This window comes from Balaenoptera acutorostrata, chromosome 17 (assembly GCF_949987535.1).
Source record: "Balaenoptera acutorostrata chromosome 17, mBalAcu1.1, whole genome shotgun sequence".
Taxonomy (NCBI): domain Eukaryota; kingdom Metazoa; phylum Chordata; class Mammalia; order Artiodactyla; family Balaenopteridae; genus Balaenoptera; species Balaenoptera acutorostrata.
Genome location: NC_080080.1, coordinates 25377383 through 25396234, shown reverse-complemented (window position 1 = coordinate 25396234; position 18852 = coordinate 25377383). Strand labels below are relative to the sequence as shown.

The 18852-nt window shown below is 30.4% G+C and overlaps 1 protein-coding gene across 3 annotated transcripts in view; it reads right to left on the bottom strand.

Moving 5' to 3' along the window:
- The window catches only part of CSMD3 (CUB and Sushi multiple domains 3), a 1183499-nt gene that overhangs the window by 717610 nt on the left and 447037 nt on the right, over window positions 1–18852 (bottom strand). For 2 of the 3 annotated variants that reach the window (XM_007188796.2, XM_007188797.2), the window contains one exon: window positions 2147–2224. The exons of the other annotated variant lie outside the window; for it this stretch is intronic. In XM_007188796.2, coding sequence (XP_007188858.2) covers window positions 2147–2224 — 78 coding nt within the window. The remainder of the gene's footprint in view (window positions 1–2146; window positions 2225–18852) is intronic. 3 annotated transcript variants of the gene reach the window in all.

The window sequence follows — 18852 nt, the reverse complement described above, 5'->3', positions numbered from 1 at the left end:
TAAGAAAGCACAAGAGTATATTTTATATCCTACATAAGCTGTAATGGATAAATGTAAAATGTATTTTAAAATTATGAAGTAAATTAACATTTTTTGCTTTATGAGTAACTTTTTTCTTTTTGTCTCATTAACTTTACTCCTGACATTTAAAAGTAAATATTCTTTAAATTAAAAAAAATAAAAATATTTATATATATATATTTAATCAGGGTTTATTTGTTTCCCCAGATACACTATTATGTTTAAAATTCCCTTTCTTGTTCACCCTCATAACCACTGTACAAGAACAATGAAAATAATATGTATGTCCACTAAGGCAATATACCAAGTATAAAAAGTTACACACACTTTTTTCTTATTGAATAAATTCGACGTGTAAAATTGTGTAAGATTTAGATTTACAGCATATTACTATGATACATTTATATATACTGTAATATTTATAATTGTTGATGATGTAGAGTTGCATACATCTTAATTTCCGTATAAATAGCCTAATTTTCCCAGGACATCTGAAAGTTTGAAGCATGAAGCATATAAAATAACATTTGTGTAACCAAAATGAGGAAAGGGTAAGAAAGTGATAGCCTATAATTCTTCTTAGATTTCTAAAATAAATAGATTAGTCAGACAAAATATTAGAAAAAAAAAAGTAGTAAACCTAATTATTTAAGTCTGCATCATTTCCTTCATGTTGACATGATAAAATTTGAAATGTCAGAATAATTTCACCTAACAACTTTTTTATGTTTATATTTTCTTGTATAGGAAAAATATCTTTCTCTCTGAAGTGTATCAAATAATTAATATATGAAAAATACTGTAGATTTATTTTCCCTAAAAACTGTTATCAATTTTGAAAATATGTTTTAACCCTAAAAATATAACAATAAATCATACTTATACAACTAAATACTTTGAAATGAACTGTTTAATGCTTTCCAAACAGGTAACCCAATTTGACATTTTCCTACTGATATCTGCTATTTTTGGTTTCATATTCTCAAATCTAACAAAATGTGAAAAATCACATTTTAAAATTAGGACACTTTAAAATATTTGATACCAACAGGCTCCAAGTTTGCTTCTTGATAAGTGATGTAATTGCTCAATTTGTGCCATTTACTGTTACAAATACAACTCAATAAATATGTGGGTAGAATCCTTTACTGATATAACTATAATGAATGATTTTTTTAAGAAATAGTTTTAAACTCATTTCATCAGATGATTTGGAATTGAATAAAAATAAATAATGTTAAAAACGTATTTTTGCTAAGAAGATAATATTTACTTAAAATAACTAATCTTATTTATTATCAATAAGGCATTTTAGAAGTCAGATGTGGTGTCATGAATGGCTTCTTTTAAAATTTATAATATGTATCTGCAGGAACAGTAAGGCCGGGTATTTCTACAAACTGCTGATTGATTTATATTGAAAAAATTCATAGCTTTCTTAAAAATCTTATTTTATGTTCATATATGGTAATATAACAATGAATATTCAAATTCAATGATTCTTAATCTGAGATTAATGGATGAACTTCAGATCATCTATAAATCCCTGAATGTTAAGCAAAATTGTGCATTGGGGCAGCACATAAATATGTGTACCTCAGTTCATTTCATGAGATTTTCAAAATAAAACAAAAATTAATTAGCTAGTTAATTCATTTACAAGATATCTGATTTAAGTGTTTGTATAAATTAACTCAAATTAAAATATTTTTTCTTAAATGAAAAATTGCTATTTAAAGAAATTTTTCCTTAGAAAGATAATTATGTTGAAATTTAGATACGTTCAAACAAAAATTCCTACAAGAAACCATTAATTTGATGATTTTCACTCATTTTTTTATCTCACATACTAGAATTAGAAAACTAGAATGTTATCAACATGCTAGATCAAAAGAGTTTTTTCTTTTACATTTTGAAACAATCTGAGCTCCAAAGTTTACCACAAGAACCCAATAACTCAATATGCATTTAAATACAAGAAAATATTGAATAATCATGCATGTTATATAAATATTAATGCAGTTAATTTGGTAAATACACATTTTTATAAAACACACAAACAACACAGACACCACAAACTTCACTCTTGCACTAGAGAAAGAAACAAAAAAAAGAGTACACTCACAGATAGAAAACTTGTTGCTGTTGTCTTTCCCTGGAAACAATTTAAATCCTCTAGATTTAAAATCTATGGCCTTTTTCACTAGTTAAGAAAACAAACAAAAACATGTATCAGGATATGCAAGTTTAAAATGAAATTCAAGTTAACAAATTTTGTTAGCATGGAATTATGCAAGTTAAAAAAACTGCTTTCTTAAGCCTGATATAGGGCACCCAGAAGAAAATAAAGAAGAAAAAAATAGCAATCTGATCACTAAGCAGTAAAAATACCAAGCAGTATAAAAGGATTTTAAGTGTACTGTAGGGAGAATCTTGCATACATGTATAGGTACTTTTTAACACTACCCAGTTTTAATAGAAGAGCAAAACATTAACTCTTTATCATAAAACATTTGAATTCATCAAATTTTATGGAATAAATTAAACTAGAAAGATAAAAATACTGATACATTACAAAAGTGGGATGAATTTAATGAGCTTGGTTTTTAAAATAAACTAGTGTACTTTTAAGGTAATTTAACTTAATTGAAATATTAGGACACATTTAAGAAAATTACATAATTGAAAAAACTTAAAATACATTTTAGTATTTCTGCCAATAACCATTTCCTGTCATACACATTGCTTGTGAACGATGATTGATGTTCAGTCCATATTGTACAAAATTTATGAAAGTGAATTACAACTTTTTGGATTTCATCTAAAATATCTTGCTACTCTTTTTGATATTATTATATGAAAAATCAACATCATAAGAGGCTGGCATATTTCATTGTGTACTATATTAAAGTAGATATGACTGGATTTGCCTTAAAAAACATACAAGTTCAATGAAGTAAATTGGAACATTTTAAAAATATTTTTTCAAGTATTTTGGATGAAGGAAAAAAAAGTATTATTTCCTTTTAAGTATAAATTATTTTATTAACTACAGCTGCTATATAATTTTTAAAGGGATAAACTATAGTTCAGAAGACTACTTTCTACTTTATTTAAATTTTTAATGACACCAAGTGAAATAAAGAAAAACTATTTAATTAAAACCTCACCCCACTAATTAAAAATGTTATATAATCTGATCTAATGAGATATTTAAATAACAATTATTTTCTTTACAAAAAACACATGAACAAGAATCCAAGGGATATATTTAGGTTCCTCAATTATAATTTGAATTTTTTACATAATGCATTTTATGAGGTTTATAGGTAGAAATGATAGCTTGAAACATTTAGGCAATTAGGTTTTGTTCACTCCGTGAATTTGAAAAAAGCAAAACAATTTTTGTTAGATAGTTTAAAATGATCATTTCACTAAATCTTACTTGCCATTTTACCCAATTAATTCAAATTAAGGATATTTTATTGCCTTTGAAACATTTTAAGGTAATTTTTTTCTTGTCACTACCTTCAAAAGTAGAAAGGTAGAGGCAGACTCTTATGGCTTACTGAAATACACAGCTGTAAACTATCTATACATAGTACATATAAAAAATATGAAAATGATCATTGGAGTAGGATTTAAGAGACCTGATTCTTAGCAATTAGTAGTTGTTGATTTTGGACAAGAGTCTGCCTTTTTACCTGTCTCTTCTCTTAAAATAAGTAGCTAGGACTAGATGACTGCTCAGTTGCTTTACAATTTTGAGATTCTTTATCTGAGGCCCTTTATTTACAGTGAAAGAATGACTACATCTCTCTCAAGTTAGGTTTTTTGTTGTAATTCTCTTCCACACCCCAGCCCCCAAGGTAAACTCAAGTTTAGTCCTACTGTTGTATTTGGTTGGCTGCTCTAAATTTAGTTCTGCCACTTGTAAATTTTCCTGCTGCCTGAAAATTATTTTTAACAAAATTTACATTTTGTATTTTGAGGCATAATTCTAGATTCTCCCAATCCAAACATGAATTATAAGTAGGAATTCTACCTCTACTTTTCTCTGCATTATAAGATTTGACTTTAAGTATTACAAAGGGGTTGGAAAATTTCATAGTAGTTTTATAACACAAATCTGGAATTCTTAAATATTTTTTTTTTAATGAAAAGATTGTAAACTCAAAGGAGAAAATTGAAGAAAAAAAATCCAGAGGGTCAAAGAGCTCAGTTACTAGAAATAGAGGATTTTGAAAACAACTCTGTGTGTGTGTGTGTGTGTGTGTGAGTGTGTGTGTATAAACTAGGTTTATGTAATGGGCTTATATCTAAATTTGACTATTTGGTTGGTGAGGTCAGGGACAATACCCAGCTAAGAAAATGTCATCTCAGACCAAGAAGTTTTAAACAGTTTCCTGGTTCTGAAGGGACTTAACCTTATTTTTTAAAAGCATCTATTTGTCAATTTAAATTGAAGAAAAGTGAAAAGTATAAATAATTGTAATACAGATGCAGAAGATGGAAAGCCAGGAGAATAACCATTTTAGGAGATAAAAAGGAGTGAAGAGAAAATAATATAAAATTTAAATTCACCCAAAACTTTAAAATGTGTTAAACAGGAAACACATACTTTAGATATTTTTATAATTTCAATAGAAAGAGCATACAGCATATCTCTTCTTGAATAAATTGAAAGGACAAATACTGTAAGTACCAATTGCAAGACGCTGCTCTAAATCATAAATCAGTGAAACATTAATTCTCAAATATATGCCATAAAAACATATATATTACAAGGTATATGTATTAAGTATCAACGTGACATCAAGCAATGGCGTTTCTAGTGATCACATTTAACTTATAAAATTAACCTGACCTTTCTAACAAGTGTATTCCAGTTATAAGATGTCAAATTTATTTTATCATAAAGATATTAAAATATGTTGTGGTATTTTACATAATTTTATAAATATTAAAAGACAGTTTGTTGTTTGTGTCGATTCCTTCCACTGGACTATTTCTCAAAAGCAGCAACATTATTTTACTCAAGTAGTACTATGATTGAATGAATATATGCAATATTGTAAATTCTGGTTTATTTAACTAAAGGTATTTTGTTTGGAGGATCTCCTTTGTTAACCATGAATTAGGAAGGAAAGAAGTGATAAAAGAATGGATGTTCAAGATGAAGCACCTTCATGTGTAAAGCTATTTTAAATACATAAAAAATATGTATGTTCTAATAAATTTTTAATACATTTCATTAACTGCAAGACATGTAGACATATGTGCCAAGATCCCTTTCCTTTATTTTCTTCTGCTTTTCACTTTTCACATGTCAAACAATTTTGTTCATTTTTGTTTATTACTTTTTTGGTTTGACTCATGCTTTTTTTTAGCATAATGAAAATATTTTATAATACAGAAAATGTCTGGCAGAAAGGAATATATTAGGCCAACAATCAAATCCATCTGTTTAGTTGTAAGCCCCAGACACTAGGGAAAAACATTTTGTTTCTGTAATCCTCATTTAAGCAGTTTAAACCACTGTAGAGGATTATAACTGTACTATTTTCCAGATCAATTATTGTTCGGTTATTTTCAAAAAGAATTTGAATTTTAAAAACTTAAACAAAAAAAAAACTGATGGTGACTGATTTTACTTAAACCTCATCTAACTTCCATGTTAATTGGCTAAAGTCACTTACTTGAAATTATTTAAATTACAATGCCTTATTATAAAGATTAATCATATATGCACATACATGGATAAATTGCTAGATTTAGTTTCAAATGTCAACTTTTTTTGTGAAACAGGTGGCACATGAGTTTATGTTGAAGAATCTCTGTTAGTAGGAACAAAGTGCTGGTGCCATTCTTTAACATTAGGAAACTGACCACAATACACAGATGCACTAAAGGGAATTCAACCATCAGTTGGAGGCTTAGAAAACATGACCTTTACGTGGTCCGTCTATCACCCAGCCTCTAAAACTTGAAGTCATAAAACATTTCCCGGATTCAAGTTCCTTATTTTAAAATTGATAGACTCTTCAACTACATAATCTCAAAAGTCACACACCAATAATTTTTTATTCTATTTCACTCCTATGTATATACAGTAAAAATTTGTAATTTTTCAGAACATTTATCTTAGAAAAAGAAGAAACAGACATGTTTAATATTAGTGAGCAGAAAATTTTTTCATTGGAAAAAACTACTTTAGATTTGTATGGGATTCCTGTAGAAAAACATTGGCACTATTTATTAAATGTTATCAGAACATCTAAAAACCCTTTCATTTTCTACTTAAATTATATTCAAATATGATAAAAATAAAACAAATGAAACATTCTGTTTAGCTTAATCTTCCAAATTTGTAGTATTTATTTTGACAATAACTTATCTTGCAAGTGGCAGTAGCTGCATTATAAATCTACAATTAAGTGAGAATATGATGGTCCTTGTGAAAAGGAAAATAATTTCTTTTGAGAAAGTCATTTGTATCCTACTGATTTATTTTTGTTATTTTTGCTTCAACTTCTCAAATGTACAATGCCTTTCTCTTCTTTTAAACTGTTTTTGACATCATGCTATCTAGATATATAATTCCTACTTTTTATTTTGAATTAAGTATCATCTTTATCTTTATACTCAATAAATAAACTATACTAATAAAATAAACTTCATCAGTTTTTGTTTTGGTTATTAAAACTAATGTGTGTTCGTGTGTGCGTGTGTGTGTTCCATTTTGAGAACACGACACATCTCACCATTGACAGTAGATCCATTTACATGGGTATTAGAATATATAATCAATCACTTGCTAAGGGATTTTATATAGATCTAGATAATGTTAAAACACAGTGTGTTATTTGTGACATTTCTCTCACTGGACCAGGAGTTGGGAAACCTGTATTCTAGTCCCATAAGACATGGAACAAGTTGTTTAACTTCTCTATACATTCCTAAGAGATTCATTCATTTACCCTTAAGTATTTAGGTGTAGAATTTAGAGCAAAGGAAGAAGAAAAGACTAATTAATCAGAATTCTCAATTTTATCTCAAAGATTAAAATGTTTTTAGAGATTCTAGAAGTATTTTACTATGTTCAGAGGAAAAGTTTTGTTTGTTTGAAAGTAAATTGTGGCTCCAGGTCACAGGCCTAAAGACACTACAATTTAACACTTTTTTTCTACATCCTGTACTGGCAGAACTCTTCTTCAGAACATAGTTAGCATGGAAGCTGTTAATTAGTCACTCCATCCATATTATCCTTAGAAGAAGAAAGATCAAGAAACTACACTGATGCCAGTAAAAACTAGGTAGTATTCTTGTGGTGTCTGCTTTACTATCTTTCATATAAGATTTACCACTGGATACAAATTTCTGAGAAAAGAATATTTGCTTTATAAATGTTGCCGTAGTGTAATTTTAGAAAATGATTAAAGGTATGCTGCAAGTATATCATATTTCTGGACTACACAGTAAAAAAAGGTATAATAGAAAATTCAGCAGCATATTAGTAAGTGGTTCATGAGTCTTTGTGAAAAATATTTTATTTTAGAATATGTTAAAATAAAAGAAAAGAAATAATACTGGCCTTCATTTGATGAGAAAATTAGTGGTGCAATGAAATATGTTCAATAGCACTGAAAATTCATTTGTAAAGACATATATTAGGGATATGCAAGATCCAAAATATTCTCAAATTTAAAATGATAGACCAATTAATTTTAAAAGAAATGATATATATTCAATTTTATAATTACTTAAAATCTAATGTTTCTGCCTTTTAAAAATCACTAGAGATAAGTAATATGGTTTAGACACTCCAGTATTTTTTTAAGTCTTAAACGTCTATTTATGCTACCCTGCTAGTTTGTGGCTAGCACTTACTCTTGCATATTGAATATGTAAGTATAAAATTTATATGATGCCCTATTTTTAGTTGAAAGAAAATTTACAATTATACATTACACCATATACTTAAATTCTACAATAAATTCTAAGAATCAAGACATGGCAAAAGTTCAGTAAATGTTAGTTATTTTATTATTATTATTATTTATAATTTTACGATCTAGTCAGTTTCAGATGTCATTCCAATTGGGGATGCACTATACTAAAATTTTTCAACTACTTTGTGTTATGTCTTTTTCACTGTGTAGGGATATTATACAAATTCATAAACTCTCTCTGGATTTCCAACTTAAATTTTATTTTTTATATAAAGTTATAAACCTCCCCAAATTCTTTGGTCAAGATAGTAAATTTAGTATAAATGTATAGAAACACACACACACACACACACACACATATATATATATATATATATATATATATATATATATAATCATATTAGTTTATATGAACATATGTGTAGTTATTCAGCATATTTAAGGTGTTCTTGTAACAGGCCCATTTTCACTTTTACAAAAGAGGATTCTAGGGCTATAACGTCTCAAAGTTGTAACAAGATCACCCTAGACTCCAAATCTTTGAAATCTTATTTTTCAACCACTTCAGACTAAGGAATAAGTCTAAAATTTTTACTTGGAAAACTGAACAGAGTTGCAAGTGTGAAAAGGAGACATCATATTTTATAAAATCAATTTGTTAATTTTCACGTCTTCTAGATTTAATTAATTTTGTTATGTTTTATTTGAGAGACAGTGGATGCTAATGAATAAAGACACTAAATTCTGTATGTGGGCTTTCTTCCCTTCCAGAAATGGAACAACTTCAGAAATCCATAACACTTACGTAGGTACCAGCAGATGCACCAGCAATGCTTGGCGTAACAGGTCTTACAGTTATGGTGTGCAGTAAAATGTCAGGATTATAAGAAAAATGTGGGATTTTATATATTCTCTTTAGGGATTCTTATAATTGGCATATTGAAAGTCACCATATGGGAAGAGTTACCATTGGTATGGTTCACGAATACTTTCAACACTTTTAAAACTGTCTCAGCCATCAATTTAATTAAATTTCAATCCTCATTTTCTGACAGCTTCAAATGAACTTTTTAAAATCATCTTTAGTCCTGCAGTTAAATATTAAGATCCACTCAATTCAATCATTTTCTTATGCCCTTTTTTATTTTGATAGCTCATATTTTTTGAATGATAATTATTTCACGCTTGTTTTATTTTAATTTCTGTTCTCTTTTCACTAATTTTAGCAAATATAATTTTACTATAAAGTGTAACATGAAAAATAATACTCAATTTTTCTTTTTTCTTTCTTTTTTTTTTTATGCTTAGAATGACTCTCGCTTTCATATGAATGCCTTAGAGAACATGAAGATTAGGCAAAACTTCTCAAATGACCTCAAGAACAAAAATATACCTGCAAGTTTATAATGTTTTCTAATTCAAAATAAATGAGGTAATTTTATGTCACATATTTGTTTTATGCACAATGTCAGAGATCACTTATCTACAATGTAATGCCTTCCAATACGAGACTAATTGGGAAAGAAGCCAACTGCTTGAATAAGAGTGACCACAATTCATGAGTATCATGACTGACGGCAGTGGAATATATTCTTCCATTACAAATTTAAGAACACTGAATAATTTTAAATATAATATCCAGAAAATGTTATTACTTTAATAAGTAACAATATTCCTTCATCCTTCTGATTTCAGATTATTATATTTTATCCAAGTTCTTCATGAAGGCTTGGTATCACTACCTGGATTGTTTTAAACAAGCACAGATAGACTCTGACAGTGTATTTGATACAGGGTTATGCTGCTAAATTCATGGCTATTGAAGACCACAAAGCACTCTCATCATAACCCATCTATGTTTTCCTCATAGCCCAACTATATTGTCCACATGCCTTTCCAGACCTATTCTCCTCCTTGTTCTTTGTACAGAGGTTGATCTGCATAGGCTGCATCCTGCTACACAAACTGTGGCATTACACTAGCAGCACTGGCATCACCTAGGAACTTGTTAGAAAAGCAGATTATCAAGCCCCATCCCAGACTTACTGAATTAAAAATTACAGTTTAACAAGACCACTAGGTGATTCTTATGAACACTTAAGTTTGAGATGCTCTAGACTCTATCAACAGACTCTCTGATCCTCTGGAGAATTCCAGCAGGAGGATGGAGGGAGGGAGGAAAGTAAGATCAGGATTATCCTGCAGCGTCCCTCCCATTATGTTGACTGGAAATGTGCCCTTAACTGAAGGTTACCAGTCCTTTCATGACAGACTGATATACATATCTCTCTGTCCAACATCTCTCCCCTCCCTCATCCCAGTGGGTTGGGAATGGTGACAGCCCAGCTGCTACTACCCTAGCTGCATGATCCCTTGTGGTTCCTTTACATCAGCTCATTTAGAAATAATCCCTTTGTAAGTGAACCTTCCTTGAATTAGCCCATGTTAAACTGTTTCCCAAAGGACACTAATGGATATACCACTGGCACAAGAAAATCATTAGAAATTTGATTTTTCAGATACTATATTAAACATCATCTCTTAAGTTATCTATAATGACTCATATACTTAAACAGATAATATCTAAGTAGAAATAGGGATGGCTGTTGCTCATCATAATACCATTGGTTGCTTACTTGTTTCCTAGGGAATATTTTGACATCTAGATCACACATCTTATGTTCTTTTCTAGCAATTATCTCCTCAAGAAGACAGGAATTCACAAGGAGAGAGGAGATAGTGAGTTGGCTGTCTTGAGGTTGGAGAGTAATTGAAACAAGGGTAAAACTGGCAAGAAAAAAAAAATGTGGGACTAACAGAAACCCGAGATAAACTGGAATGCTGCGCATTATTTTAGTAACAACTTATACATGAGATCTATATGAACAGAGCTAAATACAGCTGTATATATCAGTTGTTTCCATAATTCTCTATCAATATTGCATTAGACTATATATTTTATTTCTAAGGAAATAAGCTATGTAAGAAATTTAAAAGTCTGTGCTAATCGTTTCCTTAATTTGTTCACATATCTTTACCTGATAAAATTTTTATGTAACTATAGCATATTTTCTTCTTGTAAAGACTCAAGAAGGGGACAGTATCATTTATTGTTTGTGTGTCTAAAGCATAGGTACTCTGCCTACTGTCTTATTTTAACCACAAAATAGCCACTCAAAATGAAATTATTTCCCTCCTTTCTAGATGTAAAAATGGAGAAGGGCTAAGTAGATTGCCCAATACATATACTACTAAAATATATTCACTCATTTGACTTTGAACTACACCCATCCTAGCAACTACACCACCACCTGACTATGAATAACAGCATGCCATATATCCAATCAAAACTCCCAAGGGTATGCCCTGGGAAATCACAAATAGATTGGATTAGTATACCTTATCCTCATTTTTTTTTTAATGCAATGCTAATAATAGATAAATTTAAGTAGTCAATAATATCTGATTTTAAGCATGGTTTACTTTAGTATGGAGCAGAACCAGCTTCATTAACTGAATTTAATACTGAATACTGAATAACATTAATTGTTAACTGATAGTGCCAGGCATAATCCCATGGCGTAAAGCTTCTTAATGCCTTATTTTAAAAGTATAAACAGATGAATAAAAAGGTGTAGCAAAAGCCAACTGCTAGATGAAACTCAAATTACCATACAGTCGTTTTAGTAAATCAACTTTGGCTGCATTCCTTTCTAATGGGAAAGTTCAGGAGAGTTGATGATCACTGCCACCCCCCACCAACACCCTCCTCCGGATGTAAGCCGACTAAATGAAAATTTTCTAACTTCTCTGGACTCTGGATAAAATCAACTTAGAAATTTCTCACACTTTAATCCCATTTGGTATTATGAAGAAATGCCATTTGAAGACTATTTTAAACAACGAACAATCAAGCATCAACACTAAAAAACAACAGTCCATGATTTAGAATACAAATGATGACTACATATGAAGAGAAAAATATACTATATGATCTACCCAAAATTAACACCATGCTGTTCTGCCATATATTAAGGTTCTTCTCTTCCTAAAATTGTAAAGCTTAATTATGTGATTTCACTCCGTGCACAGCAGGGTAGCCATATGCTCTAGAAAACTACATGCAAGGGAAGCAGCTTGTTGCAAAAGTGGGTGAAAATACCCTGAAATAATTCCGAACAAGATAAAAATGTCTCTAATATAGGACCATTTCTTCATACTCCAAAAGGCAGAGGAGTCCACTTTGGCACCAGCTTTGAGCACAAATAGGAAGTCTAACCCCTTCAAAATATTTTAACAAGGAAAAAGATATTAAAAGTCACAAAGCTCACATTGTGATCATCTCATTCACAGGCAAAATAATTAGCTCTGATAACCATTTGCGGAAATCAGTTACACATAAAACCATTGCCATCTCTGTCCTTTAAAGTTAAGACTCCCCTTTTAAGCTCTACATATTATTATTATTTCCCCTTGTTTGCTCATTCTATAAAAAATGAGAAATAATATGTTAATATAAAGAATAAGCTATCAAAATGTCTGATTAATGATTATTGGTGGGCATAACAATGGGGTTGAAAATCTGAAAAAATACAATTTATGAAATAAGATCATTGTTACAAGATGATGGCTGCAGTTAATGTTAAAAGATACATGCTTCCTAAGATTTACTTAAAGGAAAACAAAAACACTGGGTCATCAGAAGTTGTTAAAATCTCTGCAAAGGGATAACTCAAAAGCATGCCTTAAGGAGTAGCACTGAATAAAACTGTTAAAATGATTATCTGCAGGTATGTCATTTGTGAAAAAAATAATTTTCACTGCTTGATATTGTCATAAAGATCCTCAGGCATTTGGAGTATTTTTATCCAATACCTTTTAAGATTGTATAAATCTGTTACCGAGTAAATTCTAACATATTATTTTTTCTCTTCTTTCTCCCTAAAAATAACTTATTCAATAAAATGTAAAAGAATTAGAAATATAAAAACATATTTACTGTTATGAATGTTTTCACGATTTCACAAATGTGATGAAATGTGGAAATGAAATATGAAGATGATATTCAATAAATAATTATGTATTTAAATCATAAATTGATACATTTCTGGACATGGATTTTTAAATTGCTACAAATATCAACATTAACACAATTTTCCACAAAATAATATGATTAGGAAAAAAGTCAAGAGAACAGTGAAAAAAGCAACAAAAAAGGACAAGATATTGATAAAGAACGCAATAGTCAATATTTATATGTAGTACACCCACCTAAAGGTTAACAGTTCCCTATCTGTTAAATATGTATTTACTTTAACAATGTCAAAGTTCTTACATAAAAGGTTAAGAGTTAATTTAATAAATGAAAGGATCTTACAAAAATCATATGTAACTAAATTTTAAAATGTCAAATTTTCTATTCTATTATGCTAAACATGCATGAAAATCAATACATCAGTTACTCTCATAAAGAAGGACATGGGAATTCAAGCAGGCAAGTGCAATTTCGTCATTTATATAAAATAGAAGATAATGCTTATTTATTCAATCATGAAAATTTTTGATTTGGCAATCAATTTTTTATCCTTATTTTCATTATGTTTTGCTCCTGTCTATCAGACTTTCAAAGATTTGAAACATGGTAAATAAAGGGAAAGCAAAACCTTGCTTTTTCTGTTATTTGATAACACACTTTAAAAAATAATTTTAAGGTGTAGATTTAGGGTAAAAGTTAAAAGTAATAAATGAGTTAAAATTTGACTTGGGAATGCTTTTATCATTTATTCATACATTCATTGATTTTTTTCCAGTAAAATCATAACTAATGTAATCTGCTCAGTCATTCCTAAGGGTTGACAAAATTAATTACTGTCATTAAGGTTGATCCGGAAAATCCATCTGCCCTAAAATATCCTTTCCACTCATTAATTTCCCACCATTAGAGTCATTCTTACAGAATTAAAGTTTAGCTTTTACTATATTTTCTGAGATAGTTTATCAACATTGTGATTCTTCTAGTGGAGAACAAGATCTCTTGGAGAGTGGACCAAGATCAGGTACTGTTTGGTATGTACTGCTCTCTCTCCATAAGAATAATCCTCATGTAAATTTTTGCTATTCAGTATATCAGCAGAACCTGCAGTCTGTTAGAAATGCAGAATCTCAGATCTCATCCCAATCCCATCAAGTCACAATCTGCATTTGAGTAAAACTGCAAGGTGATTGTGTTTACACTGAAGTTTGAGAAGCATAGTCTAAGACTTAGACTCTAAAATCTCTATCAACCATTAATTGCACCTCTGTATACATTACTAATTTGTCTGCCTGTTCCTACCTACTTAAAATGTCTTATGTAATTTCTTGCTAAAATGATGTCTTATAAAAAATTACATTAGATAATATAGAGCCTACCTACCAATGGCTTCCTGTCTCATTTACATTAAAATAAAACTCTTTACCTAGGCCTCAGAGCCTATATGGTCTAGTTCCTGCCGGTTTCCCACCTGATCTCCACTTTCTTTCTTGTCCACTGAACTCCAGGCACCTCAGGCTTTCTTTTTTGCAAGAAAAACTCAAGCTCTTTCTAGCTAGTTGTTTTCTCTGACATCTCTGTTACCATCAGGTAATTATTGGTTTATTTGCTTGTCTTTTTCTCCCTATTTGCATATAAACTCAAAAAGCAGGGTTCAATTTGTTCAATGTTGTATAATAAGGAACTAGAAGAAAATATGACATGCAAGTAGTCAGTGAACTTTTGTTGAAGAAAGAAACAAAGACAGCAATAAGGAAGGAAAGATGTAAGGAAGAGAAGGAGAGGAAGGAAGAAAGGAAGGATGGCTGGATAAAAAGAAGGAAAGAAGGAGGAAGGGAAGGAGAAATAAAAAGGAAAAAAGAAATGGGCAGAAGATCTAAATAGACATTTCTCCAAAGAAGATATACGGATGGCCTACAGACACATGAAAGAATGCTCAACATCATTAATCATTAGAGAAATGCAAATCAAAACTACAATGAGATATCATCTCACACCGGTCAGAATGGCCATCATCAAAAAATCTAGAAACAATAAATGCTGGAGAGGGTGTGGAGGAAAGGGAACACTCTTGCACTGTTGGTGGGAATGTAAATTGATACAGCCACTATGGAGAACAGTATGGAGGTTCCTTAAAAAACTACAAATAGAACTACCATACAACCCAGCAATCCCACTACTGGGCATATACCCTGAGAAAACCATAGGTCAAAAAGAGTCATGTACCAAAATGTTCATTGCAGCTCTATTTACAATAGCCAGGACATGGAAGCAACCTAAATGTCCATCGACAGATGAATGGATAAAGAAGATGTGGCACATATATACAATGGAATATTACTCAGCCATAAAAAGAAATGAAATGGAGGTATTTGTAATGAGGTGGATGGAGTTAGAGTCTGTCATACAGAGTGAAGTAAGTCAGAAAGAGAAAAACAAATACAGTATGCTAACACATATATATGGAATCTAAGGGGAAAAAAAAAAAAAAAAAAAGGCCATGAAGAACCTAGTGGCAAGACGGGAATAAAGACACAGACCTACTAGAGAATGGACTTGAGGATATGGGGAGGGGGTGGGGTGAGATGTGACAGGGTAAGAGAGTGTCATGGACATATATACACTACCAAATGTAAAATAGATAGCTAGTGGGAAGCAGCCGCATAGCACAGGGAGATCAGCTCGGTGCTTTGTGACCACCTAGAGGGGTGGGATGGGGAGGGTGGGAGGGAGGGAGATGCAAGAGGGAAGAGAAATGGGAACATATTGTATATGTATAACAGATTCACTTTGTTATAAAGCAGATGCTAACACACTATTGTAAGGCAATTATACTTCAATAAAGATGTTTGAAAAAAAAAAAAATAAATAAAAATAAAAATAAAAAAAAAATAAAAAAAATAAAAAAAATAAAAAAAAGGAAAAAAGAAACAGAAAGAAAGAAAAGGAAAAATAGAGACAAAAAATAAAGAAAAGAAAGGAAAGGAAGAAAGGAGGGAGGAGAGGGGAGGGGAGAGAAAGGAAGAGGAGGGGAGGAGAGGGGAGGGAAGGGAAGGAGAGGGGATGGAGGGAGGGAGGGAAGGAAAGTCTTGAAGAAAATAACTCTGTAGTTTTGGACACTACCTAAAAGGCAATCTAGAGTTAGATCCTCAAATGGAGAGTTTTTGGAATTTAAGGCAAATGTGCAGCAATGGTCCTGTGAAAAACGTTTATGTGGCTGAGTTTCCATTTACTGGGATAAGGAGAGTGACAATCTAACTTTTTTGATGATAGTGTTAGCCACTTCTATGGTTGTTTTAACACTAGCTTTACAATGAGATAACCATAAAGATAAGTCCATGTCAATTCAAACATCAAGAGAGAATAGACGATGATGATAAATACATTAATTAATATACAAGATCTCTGGATAGATTCATAGACACTTTGGATTATAAGGGACAGTGACAGTCATAAAATTTCAACGCTCTTTGATGTTTAATGCTTTCTAAATACCCAATTTGTCTATCAAGCTATGCTTGAATACCTTATTAGTGATTTAGGAATTTACTGTTTTCTGAAGCACACAGTCTATATCTGAACAAAATTCAATGTTAGAAAAGTCTTCTCTATGATATATTTTGTACCTTCCTGTGGTTTCATACACTAAGTTCTACAACCTATGGCAGAACAGGTTTGGTCTCTCCTACATATAACATATCACATCACATGTTTAAAGACAGCTATAACTCATCCTCACTCATATATCATGCTGTAGAATTCTTTCTCTTAGAATTGACCAATAATTTTTCTCCATTATCTTATCTCTACAAATTTTCCTTTGAAAATAGAGACCATATCTTATATTTCTTTTGAATTTATCATACGTTTAAGCACAGAGATAATATGTTCAATAAATCCTGATACCTGATGGACATATATCTGTATCCACAAAGACTTAAGTAACCACCCATAAACTAACTTCCTCACTGTGATATTGCTTATGAAGATTAATAAAAAATGTTTCAATTTACAAATTTATACTCTATAAAGTATTAACAGAAATTTTGAAAAGAGTACTAGTTGCTTGCAAACTGCTGAAAAGATTTAAAATATATAGTTACATGTGGCCAAATAGCCTATTAGTGAAAGGCACATACTAGGTACCCAAGAACTGCTATTTCCACACAATAGAGTTTTTGTCATATTATGGTCCAGTGTTTTAAACAAAATTTTTACATATCATAGAATTTGACTTCTGAAATAAACTGGAAATTTAGTGTAGATGTAAGTCTGATAGTATATTGTTTTTCCTTTTTTGTTGGGCAATGTAAAAGTTCAGATGAGCTTACTTGAAAAACTATTGCTTAAAATAAAATTCTTAAAAATTCCTGCTTTTGTCTGGATTAAAATTGCTGACCTAAAATGAATAATTTATGCTGAATTAACTACTCTTACCTTAAAGCTGAAAATAATAAAAAGTTCTACTTGCAAACTGGTAAATTAAAATAGGTTTTCTTTTATGCTGCCATTATGGGGGGGCTCTACATCATATTCAATTTCAGTTAAACATAATTTCATGTTACTTTATAAACTAAGCTAAAACCCTGCTTGATCCTATTAATATGATCATTAGCTATTAAATATACTATGGAAGAATTGACTACACTATGTCAAAACAAGTAGCGGCAATGGCTATAAATGCTTATGACACATATTTGACTCCACAAGATGATACAGTCATCTAAATTTCTGCTAAGAAGAACAATAAAAGAGAGCTTATAATTACTATAAATGTATATGGGAACTTTTCCAGAAGAATATATTCACATTTTTACATGAAAATAGCAACTACCATGGCTGCTCATTAACAGCTGACAGAACTTGTCTACATATTGAAAAAAAAAAAAAATACCATTCCACCACAATATATAAGAAAAACAATGTTTAAAAAACCTACCTAGAGTAAAACACATTTTAATGACTTTTTAAAATAGTATAACCTCTTAGTATAATAGTATAAACCTCTTGAGGAAGAAAACCCAACTATGGCTGTCATCTATATTACTTTAACCTTAATATCACCTAATAAAAGGATTTGCATTAGGCCCTTTTAAACCATGAGTAAATGGAAGGATGAATGAATACTAGTTTAGCAATATGAAGACTGGGTTTTCATATGGTCTCTTCCAGGCCACAATTTCCTGTATAAAAATAATGCTGTTGTAGTAGATGATCTGAAAGTGACCATCTATTTAAAAAAATATAATCCTAGAAATTCAGGACTCTTTACTTATAATTTTGTAATAATATTACATATGTCCCGCTATTATAAGTCAACTTTGAATTGAAATCTCCTAGGGCTATAATAATAAACTATGGGGTTTAGAGATTGCTGAAAAAGGTATTTTAAGAAAATATTAAGAAATAATTTCAAAAAGAAATCATAAAGCAACAAACTATTCTGATAAAATTTAAAATATCATTAGATATTATGTTATCTAATTTTAAACATCTGTATAATCAATAAGCTAAAAATATCAATTGTTTTTAGGTTTATTTATATGACTATAAATATTCTTTTAAGCAAAGTTGAACACTTTATTTATTTTGATATAGGTTCATCATATTTCTATTCAGCACTATCTACTCAAAGCATTCTTTATACATCTTAGCAATATAAACACAATTTACTAGTTTGAAACTTTTGTTCATCTCTCAAGAATTTGTACAAATATCCTCTGTGCAGCCTTCCTTGACTTCTACACTTAGAGGTAGTCAGTCCGTCTCCTTTCTTCAATAACATTTCAAAACAACTGCTATGGCAGTGTTTCTCGTAATAAGTTTGTAATTACTCTTTTTTTTTTA